General features: G+C 30.0%; 5 protein-coding genes across 22 annotated transcripts; 2 read left to right on the top strand and 3 right to left on the bottom strand.

Moving 5' to 3' along the window:
* On the bottom strand, nucleotides 1–2441 carry LOC122575014 (iduronate 2-sulfatase). Of its 2 annotated transcripts, XM_043743328.1 has the most exons (9): nucleotides 2122–2441; nucleotides 1855–2032; nucleotides 1647–1777; nucleotides 1372–1543; nucleotides 1138–1287; nucleotides 918–1055; nucleotides 520–827; nucleotides 287–396; nucleotides 92–194 (listed from the first exon to the last, which is right to left on the bottom strand). In XM_043743328.1, the coding sequence occupies exons 1-9, from the start codon at nucleotides 2305–2307 to the stop codon at nucleotides 182–184; spliced, it is 1386 nt and encodes a 461-aa protein (XP_043599263.1). In that variant the 5' UTR covers nucleotides 2308–2441; the 3' UTR covers nucleotides 92–181. The 2 variants fall into 2 exon arrangements, with proteins under 2 accessions (XP_043599261.1, XP_043599263.1); XM_043743326.1 differs by having other exon boundaries at nucleotides 1–396.
* Nucleotides 1784–10377, top strand: LOC122575013 (glutamate receptor ionotropic, delta-2). Of its 9 annotated transcripts, none has more exons than XM_043743319.1 (11): nucleotides 1784–2052; nucleotides 7393–7586; nucleotides 7719–7763; nucleotides 8065–8129; nucleotides 8208–8384; nucleotides 8468–8694; nucleotides 8779–8888; nucleotides 8958–9151; nucleotides 9265–9370; nucleotides 9462–9651; nucleotides 9805–10377. In XM_043743319.1, exons 2-11 carry the CDS (start codon nucleotides 7478–7480, stop codon nucleotides 10295–10297), a joined length of 1716 nt encoding a protein of 571 aa, XP_043599254.1. In that variant the 5' UTR covers nucleotides 1784–2052; nucleotides 7393–7477; the 3' UTR covers nucleotides 10298–10377. The 9 variants fall into 9 exon arrangements, with proteins under 9 accessions (XP_043599254.1, XP_043599255.1, XP_043599252.1 ...); XM_043743320.1 differs by lacking the exon at nucleotides 1784–2052 and adding an exon at nucleotides 2068–2088; XM_043743317.1 differs by lacking the exon at nucleotides 1784–2052 and adding an exon at nucleotides 3054–3394.
* LOC122575015 (zinc finger protein GLI4-like) lies at nucleotides 3462–6543 on the bottom strand. Of its 3 annotated transcripts, none has more exons than XM_043743331.1 (6): nucleotides 6227–6543; nucleotides 5961–6162; nucleotides 5307–5407; nucleotides 4426–5226; nucleotides 3886–4014; nucleotides 3462–3753 (listed from the first exon to the last, which is right to left on the bottom strand). In XM_043743331.1, the coding sequence occupies exons 2-6, from the start codon at nucleotides 6060–6062 to the stop codon at nucleotides 3465–3467; spliced, it is 1422 nt and encodes a 473-aa protein (XP_043599266.1). In that variant the 5' UTR covers nucleotides 6063–6162; nucleotides 6227–6543; the 3' UTR covers nucleotides 3462–3464. The 3 variants fall into 3 exon arrangements, with proteins under 3 accessions (XP_043599266.1, XP_043599265.1, XP_043599264.1); XM_043743330.1 differs by having other exon boundaries at nucleotides 4246–5226; nucleotides 5961–6119; nucleotides 6227–6441; XM_043743329.1 differs by having other exon boundaries at nucleotides 4246–5226; nucleotides 6227–6422.
* A 314-nt stretch (nucleotides 10378–10691) lies between the features above and the next one.
* On the top strand, nucleotides 10692–12564 carry LOC122574555. 3 transcript variants are annotated; one of them, XM_043742256.1, is made up of 4 exons: nucleotides 10692–10881; nucleotides 11029–11503; nucleotides 11572–12244; nucleotides 12332–12564. In XM_043742256.1, the coding sequence occupies exons 1-4, from the start codon at nucleotides 10840–10842 to the stop codon at nucleotides 12534–12536; spliced, it is 1395 nt and encodes a 464-aa protein (XP_043598191.1). In that variant the 5' UTR covers nucleotides 10692–10839; the 3' UTR covers nucleotides 12537–12564. The 3 variants fall into 3 exon arrangements, with proteins under 3 accessions (XP_043598191.1, XP_043598190.1, XP_043598192.1); XM_043742255.1 differs by having other exon boundaries at nucleotides 11560–12244; XM_043742257.1 differs by having other exon boundaries at nucleotides 11024–11503; nucleotides 11560–12244.
* A 152-nt stretch (nucleotides 12565–12716) lies between these two features.
* Nucleotides 12717–17114, bottom strand: LOC122574551 (YEATS domain-containing protein 2). 5 transcript variants are annotated; one of them, XM_043742250.1, is made up of 6 exons: nucleotides 16996–17114; nucleotides 16823–16892; nucleotides 16233–16529; nucleotides 13381–16040; nucleotides 13225–13298; nucleotides 12717–13066 (listed from the first exon to the last, which is right to left on the bottom strand). In XM_043742250.1, exons 3-6 carry the CDS (start codon nucleotides 16315–16317, stop codon nucleotides 12949–12951), a joined length of 2937 nt encoding a protein of 978 aa, XP_043598185.1. In that variant the 5' UTR covers nucleotides 16318–16529; nucleotides 16823–16892; nucleotides 16996–17114; the 3' UTR covers nucleotides 12717–12948. The 5 variants fall into 5 exon arrangements, with proteins under 5 accessions (XP_043598185.1, XP_043598182.1, XP_043598183.1 ...); XM_043742247.1 differs by lacking the exon at nucleotides 16996–17114 and having other exon boundaries at nucleotides 16705–16837; XM_043742248.1 differs by lacking the exons at nucleotides 16823–16892; nucleotides 16996–17114 and adding an exon at nucleotides 16701–16786.
* Between the last annotated feature and the right edge of the window lie 15 nt (nucleotides 17115–17129).

The raw sequence follows: 17129 nt of genomic DNA, 5'->3' as shown, positions 1-17129 counted from the left end.
GCAAATGTATGTAAAGTGATAATAAATTAATTAAACAAGTATAATTATAATTTAAAAATTGGATTTAGCTGATAAAATATTTCTCCAACCATGTTGCAATAAAATTTTTAATTTTTCCTTTAATTTGGCATATTCTTCAAGAAATGCTACATTTTGGTTTTCACCCTTGTCATAACTGTAATCATACAGTTCCTCTGCAATGATATTGTTCCAATTTGGTGACATAGTTTTAGGATTAAATGATAACCATGCTATATAACGATATTTATTTGTCCTTAGAGTATACCCCATTGCTATAATCTCTTTTAAACGTGGTTCATCACTATTTGGATGTATCGAAGGTTCAATGCTTGGTCTTGGATATTGCGCAAAAGCCGCCTTTTTCCATAATATTAGCTATAAATTATACTATATTATAAATATTATATACTATAAATTATTACAAATATCTAAGATAAACAGTTTCAACAATTATATATTATTAAAGCTATAAAATTTAAATTTGTAAATTAATAATACCTCGTCTTTTAAAGCAGCTCTTATAAGTGGTATAAAAGTAATTCCTTCGCTGCAGGTAATTTGCGTACTTTCAGTTGAACAAATAGGTATTGAGATATTTGCTAAATCTGCAATTGTTGGAAAAATATCAACTAATTCTACTATTGAATCTATAAATATCTGATTCCCTTTTGACGAATTATTTACGCTTGTATTTTCTTTTAGTTTTTCATATGTAAGCCCAGGTATTGATACTATCAATGGTACTTTTAAAGCAACATCATAGTTGCTATATTTTGCCCATACTGCATGCTCTCCTAGTGACCAGCCTACATAAATATTAATTGTAAAAAATTGAATAATAATTTAAAAGATAGAAAAATTTAGACAATAGTTAATTGGAAGATTTTTCAACTCACCGTGATCAGACATTAATATAATAGTAGTATCTCCTCGAATTGACAACCTTTCCAAATGATTTATTAATGTACCAATTAAATCATCAATATATGTTACAGATGCATAATATGATTGAATAATTAACCGAGCAAAACTTTCTGAAAATTAAAAAGAAATAAACATATATCTTTGTGCACTACACACAAGAAAATAAATTTTCACATATCACTTTAACTATACTTGGTATTTTTTCCCATGGAAATTTAAGATTCAAAGCAGCAATATCTTCTCTTTTTCTTAAATCATTCCAAGGATTATAAGCAATACTACTAACATTATTTGACCATTTATAAGGTTTAGGTACTTCAAATTTGTGCAAGGGGTGCTTTTCTGCAAAATATTTTTTTATAAAAATGATTTCTTTAATTAGAAATCTTTATGATTATAATAATTAATAATAATCATTAAATATACTTAAATATTTTTTTGGATATTTAAATGGTATGTGTGGTTTCTGAAATCCAACTGCTAAAAAAAAAGGACTACTATTTCCTGCTTGATTAGATAGAAAAGTTTTAGCTTCCCTCAATATTTCTATATCTGGTAATGTTTTATTTGGCATTGATGAAACTTTAACTGGACATAACTAAAATATGAAAAACAAAATTTGTAATGTTATTAGGTATTATTATCTTTTTCAATCTTCTCAATACTCTTTAAGTAATAGCTCATTATATCACAAATATTACAAGATTTTGTGCAGGCAGCATCTGTATATTTGTTTGACATATTGGAGCATCTTTATATCTTTCTGTAAATGGATGAAAGGGAGTTTCTGACCATGAATAAGGGCTATCATCAGAATTATTTGAACTAATTCCTGTGAAACATACCATAATCATATCAAATGATGTAAAACAATTTATATCCACATATTGCATCTTAAAAACTAAAAACCTGGATGAAAAACTTTTCCCACTGATTTAGTAATATATCCATTATTTTTTAGATGTTGGGGCAATGTTGTAAAGTTGCCAATATCTTTTCGCCAGTAGCTATAGAAATCATAAAGATGAAGTGTATCTGGTCTTCGGCTTGTTAAAAATGAATTCCTACTTGGTGCACACAATGCTTGCTAAAAAGACGTTGCTATATGTATATATACATTTTTTAATTGATGTATAAGCTTCGGTATTAATTTCTTACTATTAGCTTAATACTAACCTGAGCAAATGCTTGAGAAAAAATGGCAGCTCCTGTCGCTAAACGATCTATATTTGGCGTATACGCTTTAGCGTCACCATAACATCCTAAAGCAGTTCTTAAATCATCGACGATTATTAAAAGAAAATTTTGTTTCTGAGCTGTACACCAAACGATTAAATTTATAAACCATAACGTAACAAACATAGTAAATCACACTAAAAGATATAATGATAGCAGTATGGAGGGTAATTTTGTTCAAATTGAGATTAGATTATATATATACAATATATGTATATATCATATACAGTCTTTTGTGTGTAAGAAATAAAATATTTCAATTAATGAAATAATAAAGTATTCTATAGTTAATGAAACCTCCTTTTTAACTTACTATTGCACTTTATTTTTCAATGTACAGACATATAAATGAAAATGCTACGTAATGCTTATTTACCTACAATATCTACTACAATAACTACGACATGATCTAACATAAATTACATTAAAATGATACAATAATATAAAATAGTAAAAATTAGTATGGAAAGTCAAGAGTTTTATATTAACACACGCACAAATTACTGCAGTAAACGGTCTTTTGTTTCAAGAATTTTATTTTTAAATTTGCCGCACTAGGCTTATCAATCTACGGAATTGTATCTTTACTTTGCATTTACTGTTGTATTGATTGAATATTAAGTTTTAATTTTTTAAATTTGTTCGAGTTGTTTTTCATATCTTTTTTTAAAATGTAGAGATTACAAATGAGTTGATTTAATATTTGCTTTGTATATAATAGCTGTAATGTTGTTTTTCATTACAATAATAACAGTAAAATATATTTGAAAACGTTGAAAATATACTTCTTTTCAATTTTTTTCATTGTAAATTTATAATATAATACCGTTTTGTAAACAAGAAGTAAATTTTAGGTATTATAAAGTTCTTAGTAATTTTTAGATATTTACATAAAAGCAAATCTGGAAATTTAATTCAACATCGAAAGCTATGAAATTTTTATTATATAATATCTTCACTGAAATAATTAAAATTCATAGAAAAACAACTCTGATAACCCTAGAGTTATCTCTCTATTTAGCATTCCTATGATTCAAAGTTATAATTACGAAGATTTGAGTAGTTAACGAGGGCCGTCCCCCATAAAATCACTAATAAGAACGTAATAAAAAGTGACTAGTTAAACAGATGGAGAATAAAGGACAGACGCATCTCTGTTTGTAAAGAAGGAGGAAAAATAATTTACTTTATAATTCGAATGTTCGCGGCCCCGGTAAAGTACTCTGATTCACCGCTACAATTATTTATCTTCACGTTTACGCGTGATACCAACTTATCTGAAATCAATCCCGTGTTTCCTTCTTAACAACTGATGATGATCTTTGATCATTAGTACTTATCGTACAGTCATTTACATTAATATTATTCTTTGCTTTAAAGTCAGTCTTAAAATTTGCTTGTGGGTTAGTAGTATCATCTTTAAATATTTCAGTATAATGAAAACTACTCCCATTCCCAGTCTTTGTATTTGTGCTAGCATTATTGCCAGTGCCATTTGAATGCACTTCAGTGAAGTGTTTGTACAGCATTAGTGTTGTACTAAACTCTGATTCACATCCAGGTATTTTACAACTGAAACATGTTTTCTTTTAATAATCTATCAAAACAGATTTCTAGCAATAAATTCAAGAATATTCAATCAAGAATGTAAATAAGTACAGTTTTATAATATGTGAAGCATAAACAAATGACAATTTAACTTACCGAAATACTTCATTGCTTTTAGCAGTTTCTTGTACTATTGGCAGTTTTGAATTAGCATGATTGTCCTGGTAATGTTTCCATAAACCAGTTACATTGCTCACCTGAGCACCACAGCCAGGGATCTTGCATCTAATTAATACAAAATAAAATTAAATAGAGAAATTAATTTTTTGATAACATTTATACTAATAGTAATTACCTGAGATGCAAAAGATACAATATAAAAACTAGAATTTAAAATCACATGTGATAAATTTGACAAAGCATTTAAAATTATGAATAACACATATCTATCTTTACATATAAAAAATTAAAAAAGATACTGCTTTTACTTGTAGATGTTAATAGATTTAAACTTACAAGAAAAAACTGACGGTTGAGGCTTTTCCTTGTTTTAATTTCAGTATTGATTTGCTAGAATTTGAACTAATTGTATTGGCAGCTAATTTATGACTATCTTGGTGATGACGATAATGGGATATGTATTTGTATTTTCTCCCACAGCCATTAACCGCACATTTATAAATTTCTTGCTTGTACCTAGACATACGTTGCTTCTTTGGAGTGTATTCTTCATCATCCGAACAGTTACTGTTTGTTTCCATAGTATTCTCCTCGGATTTTGAAATATCACGATCAAGTTCATTTCTGAAAATCTTTTCTAGATTATCTAGTTCAATTCTGTGGTCTTGATTTCTAGAATTTATACTGCACATTTCATTTTTTGTATTTTTCGTAATGGTAATATCACCATTTACATAAACTACATTTATTTTTTCTTGGGAATGTTCACTTTGCAGTTCTGGACATTTGTTTGTGTTACTCTCATATTTAGATAGAAAATTCTCTGCATTTAGAATTAAATTTTCATTCATAGAAAATGTGCCTGCTTCATTTAAAGATTCGCTAATGGAAGAATAATCTTCTTTTGAACTATCATTTGCAGTATTTTGATCATGAGAAACCTCATTTTTTTGTTGCTGTGCAGTATCACTTCTGAGAAGATTTTGCTCATTATTATCATCATACTGACATACTTTTATCCCAAAAGATTCATTTGTTCTCTTCTCATAACATTCCTCTGTGCTTTGTACTATTTCCTCATCCATTGCATTTTCAGGATCTTCAAAACATATTACTTCTGGTTCAGTGGGCAACGTTGATGGTTGTCTATGGCAGTTTTCGATATGTTCTTCTAGATTGATACTGGTTGTATGTAAAGATCCACAATTTGTGTATGGACATATAAATACATTTGTTTCATTATTATGCCATTCTTGATAATGGCGCCACATGCTTCCAGGATCAGACAGTTCTTCTCCACATCCTGGTTCTCGACAGCTATAAATATAATTATTAATATACTATACTATTACCTAATATTTCATAATCAATTTTTATAACAAATGAAGCCAGCTTACATAAACCTAATTTTTAAAGCCTCAAGAGCTTCATGTGTTTTGTATTCATCTTGATTAGTAAATGTCTTGCCACAGCCCCGTTGTTTACAAGTATATACTTCCTAAAAACATAATTTGATTAAGTATATACTACAAATAACTTAAGAATGTAGATAATCTTTTCATTTCATTTATCTAACAAACAAAAAAATAATAATTTTTACAAAAACTTCCTAAAATATTGATAGATAATAGCTCAACCATAATCATCAAACATTTCATATCCAAATTATAATACAAAATCAAATTGTTTTACTAATCTCATTCATTTAAATTATAACTAGACTGCAGATTTTTATCTATTTGTAGGAAATTTGGAAGTGTAAAATTGCACAAAATGCACCTAACATGAGAAAATATAGAAAATATCCAATGTACAATTCTTTCTATAATACTTAAGTAGGAAAAAGGAGTTCCACAGAAGTCCTATTTTTTTAATTATATTCTCAAAAATATGAGTTTTCATAAAATCCACAGTCTAAATATTACATCTCATCAATAAGAAAGATTACTTTAACTATATAAAGTAGTAAGTTAACAAATAAAGGTAAATAGTGAGTGACTTGTTTTGAGTTAGGGGTCATTGAACCCATTAAATGCCTCCTGTGATTTTACCTTTTTGGGGGCTATTTCCTCGATAGTACGATTCCTAGATACGAATCTGATGACGCTAACTTCAGCAGGCCTATCTGTGCATGTATCCGTACCCTGGCCCATCCTGGCCAATATGCAATAAAAACGGTGAATAACGACGCGTTTCGATGCTCACATAACCTGCATTCACCAACAGGAATTCAGAAGGGAATTTTTCTAGCACCTTGAATGAAAGTCCCAAATACACAATCATTTCCACGAACGGGACGCTTTGTCGGGCTACTTACCAACAAAGTGCGCTCCCGTTCGCGCCGGAATATATTCCCTTTTTCACCTCATATTATACCATTCTCAATAATATCAATCATTTGTTGTCATTTCAATATACTCAAGCTACTATCGTGAATACGTATTCACCATAGTCTTTCTGCCCACCCTTCGACTTTTATTGCGCCTACCTTCATATACGTTTAAGATTAACATATCGATAATCACATCGATAATGACTACACTCGATGTAAACATTTGTCGATTTTTGAAATATGATTTTTAGTAAATATCTTGTAAGTTTTTGATTGTGAAATTATAAATAGAACGTTATTGATAGAAAACAATGGTTTATTTGAATTCATCCTTGAAACGTATACATATTCTTTTTAATCTTACCGTGGATTTTCAGATGCTGCACTATTTCGTAACTTATGTACGTAAATTACGTAAAAGAATTTATTGAAATATATACTTTCAGTGTACTTTCACTTTATATTGTACATATATCCTTTCAAATATCTATGTAATTTAGATGAATTTTTATATGTGGCGACAATCTTTAATAATATAGCTCCGAAGATTTTCACAAATAAATTTACTGCATTCTATACAATAGTATGTTTTTTCATCTCTAATACACGAGCACAGCACGCATTTGTTTCTTTTTTCTAATTTAGCTGCATGAAATTTTTCAAATTCTTGAATATTAAAAATCTGCATCCATGGTAATTTTCATTGAACTTCAAAGAATTGTACAAAATAGTCAATTAATCATTTTTGAAGTTATGAGAACCATGGCTAATCATTTTAAAAATTGCCTTGTAATTACTCGTTCATTGTAAAGATTTAAATTATGTAAAACATTCAAATCAAATATAGAGCAAATTTACATATATGTTTTCGTATATACTATGTATTTAATGCGAACAATTTTTTTGGAGAGTAGAGTTGACTGGATAAATTAAATTACTATTTATTTATTTACATAAAAAATTTTGCTGAGTTCGTGAAAAATTTCGGCGCTCCACTATAGAATTATTTTTTTTGGATTTGAAAGACTTGAAGACAAAAATAATTTATGTTACCAATTCCAAATAATTATGCCGCTATTGATCATAAACATTTCTTTCTTTCTATTCATTTTAAAATATGACATAATTTATAATTCATTATTACTTTTTAGGAAAGTACGAAACAATTGTATTTATCGGAAGAATGACTGATTGCTATGAGCAGATTGCAAGGTTATTAGGAGCGGGTCGATTTTCATGTTTATACTACTCGAAGGCGATAATGCGTATACCAGTCACTACGTAAACGTTGGTCGGGTCACTATTAGCCAGGATGTGACCTGCACGTCAGTATCGATTTACACAGGTGCTAGTTTTATTGTGGAAGCGATAATTGTCTATAACATAATATACGATCGTTAAATTAGAATCGATTAAGATCAATGTAATTCCAGTTTAGATTAAAGGATGCACACTCTTTATTTGTTACTTCTTATAGCATCTTTTTTTATTCAAGAATATACTCGGTATGTTCATGGTGAAGGTGCGTAAATATGATTAACTCTTTTTTAATAATAATACAATAAATTATGTTAATTTTTAAATTATATTCTCATCTTTTTCAGAATTTTTTTCTTTATCTTTTAATCAAATAGCTTATACGTTATTTTTTAAATGTCATTGATGAAGCATACTAATTCAAAAAGCATATTGATTTAATTATTCTCTATGTTTGAGTTAGAAGCGTAAATGAATCGATTAATACGTTAGTCGTCATTATCTTCATAAAATAAAACTATTTTAAAATATTTCTAATTATTCTTTACATTATTTTCTATTAATAGATAATGTGGCAAATAGTAAAAATAATGAAGAAATGCCGTCGCAACTAGCAGTAACATCTTGGAATGTAAGTTAGGTCCAAAACTCAGCATATATTTTACCTTTTTTAATTATAAAGATGCACAATATGTTTATTATTTTATAGGACATGCCTTTCTCAGGAATTGTAGAAGAAAATGGAAAGTGGGTCGGTAAAGGATATGCATTTTACATTTTTGACTTACTCAGTACGAAATTAAATTTCACCTATACCATTATTCCACCAAAAGAACATATTTTGGGTGATAAAAGTAGCGGTATTCTTGGTTTACTTTACGAGAAGGTATTATTTAGGAATTTGTAATATAATTGATGTAATTGTAATACAATGATTTAATTGTTAAGGAAATCTATTTCATTTTATAGAAAGTAGACGTAGCTGTTGCGTTTCTTCCCGTATTACCGGAAATTGGACAATATTGTACGTTCAGCGCTCCACTAGATGAAACGAAATTAACTGCTGTGATGAAGAGACCTCAGGAATCAGCTACAGGTTCTGGTCTTCTGGCACCATTCGAAAGAACCGTCTGGCTATTAGTTTTAATATCATTAATTTTTGTGGGACCAATTATTTATCTTTTCGCCAGTATGAGGTTTCTGAAAAACTTTTTAATAATTATTATAACTAATATAATCAGTAATTAATATAAATTTTAATTTAATCTTTTGATATATAGAGCAAAATTATGGCACGATCCAAGTTCTGAAAACTTCAGTTTGTCCTCTTGCTTCTGGTTCGTTTATAGTTCTCTGTTGAAACAAGGAACGAATATTGTTGCTACAACAGGTAAAATGTATTGATTAATTTTAAATACATTGTTATTACAATTTCTAAAAATTGTAATTGGAGTTGCAGATTCAACACGAATGCTTTTCGCTACATGGTGGATTTTTATATTGATTTTGACATCTTTTTACACGGCAAATCTCACAGCGTTTCTTACAAAACCTCAATTTACGCTCTCTATTAGTTCCCTACAAGATATTGTTCACAAGGGATACAGCTGGATCACCTATAAGGGACGAACGATTGATTTTCTTCTTTCTCAAGTAAGATGTAAAGCGATCTTCCTAAGATTTTAATGCTAAACTGAATTATTTTTTAGTAATTTTAAACATTTTAACGTATAAAAATAATACATTAAATCTTGTTATGTTTTCAGAATCAGGAGAACGATTTGAGTTTATTGAACGTAAGCAAATTGCAAGGAAAAGGTGTTTTTAAGTACTATGAGCATTCAAGAGCTATTTTAGAATCAGTTACTACCAGTACGTATTAAATATTCTAGTATACATATAAAGAAACGATCGTAATACCATTCTACTCATTTTTCTCATTTGATTCACTTTCTCCTTTTAGAAAGACTTTTCCTAGCAGAGGCACATTACTTGCAAACTTTAATATTCAAAGACTACATGAATAAAACGCGTCATCATTTACAACATAACTCGCGTTGTACGTATGTTATAATGCCTGGTAGCATTTTAATAACCAGCCGTGCCTTTGGCTTTCCCCATGGTTCAACTTTTGAAAAACGTTTCAATAGATTGTAAGTTTTAACTGGATTCAATCTACTAACTTAAGTTTTACTAAAAATAAAGATGGTTATTTACATTCCCATTTTTTTAAATGGAATATTGTAATAGAAATGAGTTCTTAATAGAAACTTTTTGAATATAGGTTTTATTGTTTTAAATTACAGGCTGTTAAGATTAATAGAGACCGGTATCATACATCGTACGAAGCAAGAAGATCTGCCATTAGCTGAAATCTGTCCAGTTGATCTTCGTTCAAGCGAGAGACAATTGCGAAATACTGATCTTCTTTTAACATACAAAGTTGTCGTGGGTGGATATACAATTGCTGCAATTATCTTTTTATTTGAATTTATTTACGCGTTTATATTGTACCGAGTACAAAATGGTAAAAGAAAAGCATGCTGCTATCTGCCTTGTTGTGGTCCAAACAAAAGACCACAAAATCCTTTAAATAGCAATCTTCCAGCACAAAATTATATGATGATGTTAAAAAGAAGTCCTCCAGCGATTTATCAACATCCTGACAATGTTTTGATACAAAAAAAGCAACAATTTATCAATGGAAGAAGTTATTATGTGGTTACTAATCCATATGGTGATCGAAAATTAATTCCTATTAGAACTCCTTCTGCTTTTTTATTTCAATATGCAGCCTGATCATATTAAAAATATGTAAGAAATACAAAAATATTTTTTGTATGTAGCATTACATGTTGAAATGCTAAAATTATTTAAAAATTGTAATTTTATAAAATTAATAAAATGTAAGTTGGATTATATAAAAGAAAAATGTAATCTTTATGATGTTTTGTACTTCTAAACAAAGCTTTCCCGATCTGTTTTTTCTGATGGAAACTTTTATTAAATTATATTAAATTACACTATTAATAGCTTAATAACATTTATATTTGAATATATTATAGCAGAAATTTTATTTAGGGAATTCTGATTTTCATAACAATTGACTGATCAATTTCTCACATTGTTGGCAGTACTGAGTTTAAGATTGGGGAGTGAGCAAGTTAGTAAACAATACAAATACTGCTGATTGAATTGCCCGGGCGTTTTTGTAAATATCTATGTTCTTCTGTATTTATAAAATTTTGTAGTTAGTTTTGGAAATCAAAAGCAGCCAATTACTTGATTTGACTCTTCTGTGGGATATTAAAGACATTTTTTATTGTATTATATTTTGTTTTATGAAAAAGTATTTCTCTTTCGCATCTGATAATAAGCTTAAGGTAATTAATTCGCAAAATAATATGTTAACCATATCTTCTATCGCTTATTTTTGTACTAGGTAGTTTCCAAATTATATAAATATTTTCCTTTCATGCAAAGTAAAAATTGTTTTCTAAATATTAACAATGAGATATCTTTTAGAAAAGGAGAGAGAAATGGCTGAGGAAGAAATCTGTGGATTTCTAGATGTCAAGTTTTGTGGTAGCAAGTCCAAAGTTCATAAGGTAAAAAAGAGAACATTGGGCCCTTGGAAAGTTTGGAAAAGGCATTGGTGTTCCTTTCAAAAACTAGGTTCTGAATTAGGAGTCAGAGTAAATCTTGATTATTGTATTGGCAACGATAATAGTTCATCATCAAATGACAAAGAAAATTTCATAGTAATACCATTGGATGCCATTATTTGCCGTACCCAATCTAGATCTAAGCAATTTGCTTTTGGTATATTTCCTATCAAAGATAGGAAACCATTGCTCTATTTAGCTGGTAATTCAGAGACAGAGTCACAGCGGTGGATGGCAAATATTAGACAGCTATTAAGACCTAGAAAGATTAAATTTGTACCAGGATCTTATAAAATATCTATGGTAGACAATCCACATTCCAAAGCATCAGGATTGACAGGTATTTAAGTCATTATTCATAGAAAGAATCTGTGCTTTTTGAAGTTTAATTATTAGAACTTTTTTCAGGACTATATGGTGATTTGATAACAAGCACATTAGGAGTAATAATAAAGGATATTCATTCTGGTGAAACATTAGAGAATTTTGAGTGGGATGAACTAAATCAGTTTCACTTGATCACGGCAGGACGACCAGATGACGTTAAATGTATTTGTGTGATTCATACATCAAAAAAATTCCGTGCTGGAATTGGTGAACTACATTTGTTTTGTTTAGAAGCTGGTAAATTGTTGCAAGATTTGGTAACTCAGGGCCGTGGTCCAAGACACAAGCAAACTAATGGACGACCTTTAAGCTTAAGTGAAGGTGATATTAGAGCAATATCCCATGATGAACGTTTGCGAAGTTATTCAGTAACAACTGGAAGAATGGAATTAAAAATATTATCTAAAAGAAGAGAATCTAATGAAAGATATGAAGAAATAAGCTATAGAGTGTCTGGTAAAATAAATGAGGATGTTTATCAGCCAGAACCATATGGCCATTATCATGTTAGAAGATACTCTGATATTTCTGCAACTTCTGGGATTTATGAAGAAATTCCAGATGAATCCGACATGAGTGCAGTAGCTGCCTCAAATTTTTATATGGAGAATCTCTTTTGTAATCGACTGTCGGAAGAGCCACCACCTTTGCCTCCACGTCAGAGGTGCGCTTCAGAGTCCATGAAAGGAAGCAGGTTTGTATTCGTTCAGTTTTTCTTCATGCAATATTATGCTTGTTTAATATTACATTTATTTATATTATATATATATATCTTTTTAAGGTTGCAAGATATTCGGGCTTCTGGACCTAGTAGTTTACCTTTAACATCTCATAAAAACTCTGTACGAATCGAGAAAAATAATTTAGGATTCCAAAGAATAACGGATGAGTCTAATTACGTTCCCATGTCACCTCGATTAAAAGATATCACGTTAGTAGAAATGCAAGCGGCTCTACAAGAAAATGATTACGTTATTATGCGATAGACGGGGCATCAATTGTGCAGTAAACAAATTTTCGTGAGAAATCTGTTGATATTTGCTACCTAATATTTGATCTCGGTTTTAAATTTTTTTAAATACATGTATATATGTTCGAAAGAAAATATAAAAGATGAGGCATGATTGAAGTTAATTCAATTATATGTAGATATAACAGAAAAGAGGTCAGAAACTAGTTTAAATTTTATTGAACCTACTGGTTCGTACAAAAATTCATATACTTTATTCAAAATTATAAATTTGTACATGTGCGAGGCTTCCGTTATCGGAACTGTATTGGAGCGCGTTGTTGCAGCAGACCTATGTTATATACGTAATACGGCAGAACTTTTCAAATTTCCTTAATATTAAATATTCCTTCAGTCATTAAATTCTCTAGATTTTATATTTTTCTAAGCTAATCTGTAGCCGTTAACCGATATTTTGAGCCTAATCCGTGATTTGTAAAAATATCAAATTCTTCACGATTTAGAAGGGCTCCACGTACATCGTCCAAAACGATCACCTTCGGATATCTACAAATAAAACAAAAAAAGACTGTCACAATTCCGCGATAATAATATACATACATATATGTATGTAATAGGTATATTTGACATCGTAAAAAGTTGTGAATTTTATACGAAATATATGTATATATATACAAGTAGCCTGATTGAAAAAGTATATTTACCCATTATCACTGCATCTTTCCCAAGCTTTCGCCAAAGACATTCTGACTAAATCCTCTGCAAGGCATTCAACAGCCTAGCAAAATATAAAATATATAGAAAATTTAATTTTTCATTGATTTTTAAATTATGTAAAAATATATATATGTAAAACATACCCGCATTATCATTCGACCAGCTGCGCCATGTACGACAGTGGGTACAATTTCTTCAGAAATTAGCTTAATACCAATTTCTCTGGCAGTTTCACAAATAAAATCATAAAACGGCACTAATTTCTTTTCAAGTTCCAATACTGTAATTTTCGTGTTTACAAATTCCTTATGCTCTTTTCTTTCTTTTAGTCCTTTCTTACTTTCTAGTGCAACATCAGTATTTACAACATCAACCTCAATGTCCAATTCGTTGGATTGATGTAAATTAGAGTTAAGCAAATTATCATTTGATTGATCTGGATAAATTTGAAGCCACTTGCAGAAAGTATCAGGCTGTGTACATGTAGAAATGCTTTTGGCAATTGTGGGAACAGGTAAACTCTTTTGCTGTTTTATTGACCGAATACTCAAATTCGGACAAAGAGGCGTATAACCGTGCAATCTCGCCCAAATCATTATTTCCTTAGTGGTCCATAATTCTTCCTCCGTGAATGGCTTTTTCTTCATAAAATATCGTATCATCCTTGCTCGATTCCATTCACAGGCATTTCGCTTCGCTATACTATAGCTAAAGTATTCTTCTTCGCTCGTGCAGGCATAAGGATGTAGTCGTTTGTAATCGGAGTCGGAAGCATTTTGAGTTATCAAGGGCATTCTTCTAACAATGAATCGTAATAGGCCTTGAACGTTTAGAATATTTGCTTTCTCAATTGTTCGGATAATTTCGTCGTAAAACTCCTTTTTACTTTGGAGCTTGTATTTATCCTTGCCTAAAGTGATTTTCTGGCGTGATAACTTGAATTCCTTCAATTCTTGATTGTTCACTTTTAACATCTGTTCAGTAGCTGATTCTTTTTCAAAATTAAAAGAAAGATCATTTGGTGAATTTCTTCTCTCAGCTATCTTCAGTACTGGTACATTGGAATTTACATTTAAGAGAATACTTTTAGAGACTTGAAGCTTTAATCCTTGTTGTACCTTTGTTCCATTAGGATCTCGTTCTTGGATTTTAGTTTCTGTGCCTAAAGGTTTCTTCAACAAACTAATACCACGAGAAGTAGATAAATTTATCCTTGATTTTGTTGAATCGTTATTACGGGCATAATCCATACCTGCAATATCTACAGAAATCGTTTTATTGTTCTGAAGAACTAAGACATGTCTATTTCCAGATGGTTCAAATAATGGAGGAATAGAAATTTTCAAAGGACGAAGGTTCGAGTGAACTCTGGAGCAACTTAGAGGAAGTACTTTCCGATTAACTTCATCTAACAAAGGTATGCTTGTGTTTGTTAATTCCTCTTGTACCTTTAAGTCTGTTAAATATCCATTTATTAAAAGTTCACTTGTTATTGTGTTATTAGTTTCAGTGACCTCCTCTCTATCTTCTTTCTGCTGATTATCTACTGTGACAATCTTATGTAAAAATGAATTAGTTAATGTTGTTGATGAATGGTCAATAGTTAAATTTCTTTCAGAATCATTTAAGTACTTGGAACCACAATAATCATGATCAAGTTCTATATAAAATAACAGTTTTTTCACATTTATTAAATCTTCATTAATTTCTATATCTTCTGAGGGTTCTTTCTTAACTACCACTTCACTGCTCTTATCTGCTAATTCTAATGTTTTATTTATACTGTTACTTATAAAATCAGACATGAGATTAGAATCTTTGTCATTTTCTAGCTTCACATCGTAATTATGCTCGTTCTCATTAAAATCTTCGTCAATTACTTTACCCGTATTTCGTTTAGAATTTCGGGAGTCTGCGTAGATCCATATATCGACAAGTGTCTCGGATCCTAAAGTTTGTAGACCAGTATAAGTACGGTCTAATTTCAAATAATGAATTATGTCCATTGGCTTATTGAGAGCACTTTTAAAATGCAATTGTACTCTTAGCGGGAATTCACCCCAACCGCGTCTTGAAAGACAAAATGGTGCTGATGTAACTTCGACAACATCATTAGGTCTATAACTAGGATGTAAAAAGAATCGAACTTTGCTAACAAAATCATTAATATCAGGATTTTCTTTATTTCCTCTAACATACATTGTCCACTTGTGACTAGCTGCATCTTCTCTCCATTCTGGAGGAATCCATTTTGAAATGTTTCCAATAATTATACGTTTCCTCACTTTGTGCCTAATACCTCTCGATGGACATTGAGACTCTGGGACTCCACTTTTTGGTGGAATATATCGTGGAATTTTCTTTGGCCTTGGATCTTCGTCCGTTTCATTCCTTCTTTTTTCTAATCGATAATGTTCAGAAGCTTCTTCTATTTTTACTGCAGCATCACCAGTGGTACTTGATGGGTATATCGAAATTGATTCTGATGTGGTAAAATAACTGTCTTTGTTAGATGTTGTTGACATAGAAATAATTGAACTGTCGGATAACTTTGGTGATTTACCAATCAGCTGTTTTATTGCAGGATGAATTTGAGTTTGCTTTGCTTCTCCATTTTGTGAATTTTGACACTGTTTGCGATTATAAAAGTCAGCAACAATAACATAACGCAAAAGATGAAGGATTTTTGATGCTCTATGTAATCTTTCTTGTAACTCTAAAACTTCTTTCTCTTTTGTATTAATTTCCTGGGAAAATTCCCTTTCAATAATAGCAGTTATCTTTCTTGCTGTACTGCTTCGTGCTAAAATGAAATAACAATAAAAACGAATGCAAATAAATACAATTAATTCTGTATATTTTATTCATTGTACACATTCAATTTTTAGTAATGTTGTTACAAAAAGATAGTTCTTAATATTAAAATAAATGGAGTGTAAACAGGTTAGATACAATAGAAACATCGCATAAATTTGATAAAAAATTTCATATATACCATTTTCTTCGTAAATTCGTTGATGTTTTTCATCACTTGCATCGGATGGCCCGTAATCGGGATCTTGATCTTTTAAGGCACTCATTTACCATAGTTGTTTTCGAACGTATAATAATTAAATGGTAAGATATTTAAAACCTACTTTTTGTATTTTATATGTAATAAAAAAACTGTTTTATCGTTAATATCAGTTTCTTCTTATAGTACTTGTAATTTAAATGACGACCATGTGCTTTGTACTTCTTTTAAACCACCCTTTGAACAGAGGGTTGCATTTCGAAGTGTTGATACAACTTTCTATAAACAAACGATGGAGGTTATATTTTCCATGAAATATTTTATTTCAGTCAATGATGCTGATTATATCGACAACAGAAATTTTATCGCACATTTGACAATAATTATCTTACATACATTATTACAAATCTGATATCATAGTGACAGATATATATATATATACATACATACATACATCATATTTCAGTTTCTATATTGTCCATATGTTATCTCATGATACCGTTGAAATTTTCAAGAAAGCGTGACAACACATGTGAAGTATGTTATTAGTATTGTATTATATGTATACATACGTAAAGTTAGCTTAGTAACAACAGGTGTGCTTTGTAGTAAAAATATTCAATCAACTTTATTATTATTTCCCTAAAAGTGTAGCAAAGGAAATTCGTTAAATTTTATCAATGTTTTCCATTCTGCCTATTGTATATAATAGAAATCTATCGAGAATATCGCTTCAAACTTTTACCTGAAAAATTAACCCTATCAATTTCTACCTGACTGATCGAAGTATGTAACATTTATTCATTAATATTAAAAATTCGAAAAAAATGCTCGAGTATACTTAAGCAATATAGAGTTCGTGTTCTTTAAAACAACTGA

Source organism: Bombus pyrosoma, linkage group LG14 (genome assembly GCF_014825855.1).
Source record: "Bombus pyrosoma isolate SC7728 linkage group LG14, ASM1482585v1, whole genome shotgun sequence".
NCBI lineage: Eukaryota > Metazoa > Arthropoda > Insecta > Hymenoptera > Apidae > Bombus > Bombus pyrosoma.
This window is presented reverse-complemented; position numbering and strand designations above follow the sequence as displayed.

Coding starts and splice junctions, on each gene's coding strand:
- LOC122575014 (XM_043743326.1), bottom strand. CDS start 2,307: ATGTTTGTTACGTTATGGTTTATAAATTTAATCGTTTGGTGTACAGCT. Junction 1,544..1,646: donor TGCTGCCTGCACAAAATCTT/GTAATATTTGTG, acceptor TTCATATTTTAG/TTATGTCCAGTTAAAGTTTC. Junction 1,056..1,137: donor TCCATGGGAAAAAATACCAA/GTATAGTTAAAG, acceptor TTTAATTTTCAG/AAAGTTTTGCTCGGTTAATT.
- LOC122574555 (XM_043742255.1), top strand. CDS start 10,840: ATGAAAAAGTATTTCTCTTTCGCATCTGATAATAAGCTTAAG. Junction 10,882..11,028: donor CATCTGATAATAAGCTTAAG/GTAATTAATTCG, acceptor CTTTTAGAAAAG/GAGAGAGAAATGGCTGAGGA. Junction 11,504..11,559: donor CAAAGCATCAGGATTGACAG/GTATTTAAGTCA, acceptor TTTAATTATTAG/AACTTTTTTCAGGACTATAT.
- LOC122574551 (XM_043742250.1), bottom strand. CDS start 16,317: ATGAGTGCCTTAAAAGATCAAGATCCCGATTACGGGCCATCCGATGCA. Junction 16,041..16,232: donor ACGAATTTACGAAGAAAATG/GTATATATGAAA, acceptor ATTTCATTTTAG/CACGAAGCAGTACAGCAAGA. Junction 13,067..13,224: donor GAAAGATGCAGTGATAATGG/GTAAATATACTT, acceptor TTTTATTTGTAG/ATATCCGAAGGTGATCGTTT.
- LOC122575013 (XM_043743319.1), top strand. CDS start 7,478: ATGTTTATACTACTCGAAGGCGATAATGCGTATACCAGTCACTACGTA. Junction 8,889..8,957: donor GAATATTGTTGCTACAACAG/GTAAAATGTATT, acceptor TTGGAGTTGCAG/ATTCAACACGAATGCTTTTC. Junction 9,652..9,804: donor GAAAAACGTTTCAATAGATT/GTAAGTTTTAAC, acceptor TTTAAATTACAG/GCTGTTAAGATTAATAGAGA.
- LOC122575015 (XM_043743330.1), bottom strand. CDS start 6,062: ATGGGCCAGGGTACGGATACATGCACAGATAGGCCTGCTGAAGTTAGC. Junction 5,408..5,960: donor AGGAAATAGCCCCCAAAAAG/GTAAAATCACAG, acceptor TTATGTTTTTAG/GAAGTATATACTTGTAAACA. Junction 3,754..3,885: donor AAAAGCAATGAAGTATTTCG/GTAAGTTAAATT, acceptor AACATGTTTCAG/TTGTAAAATACCTGGATGTG.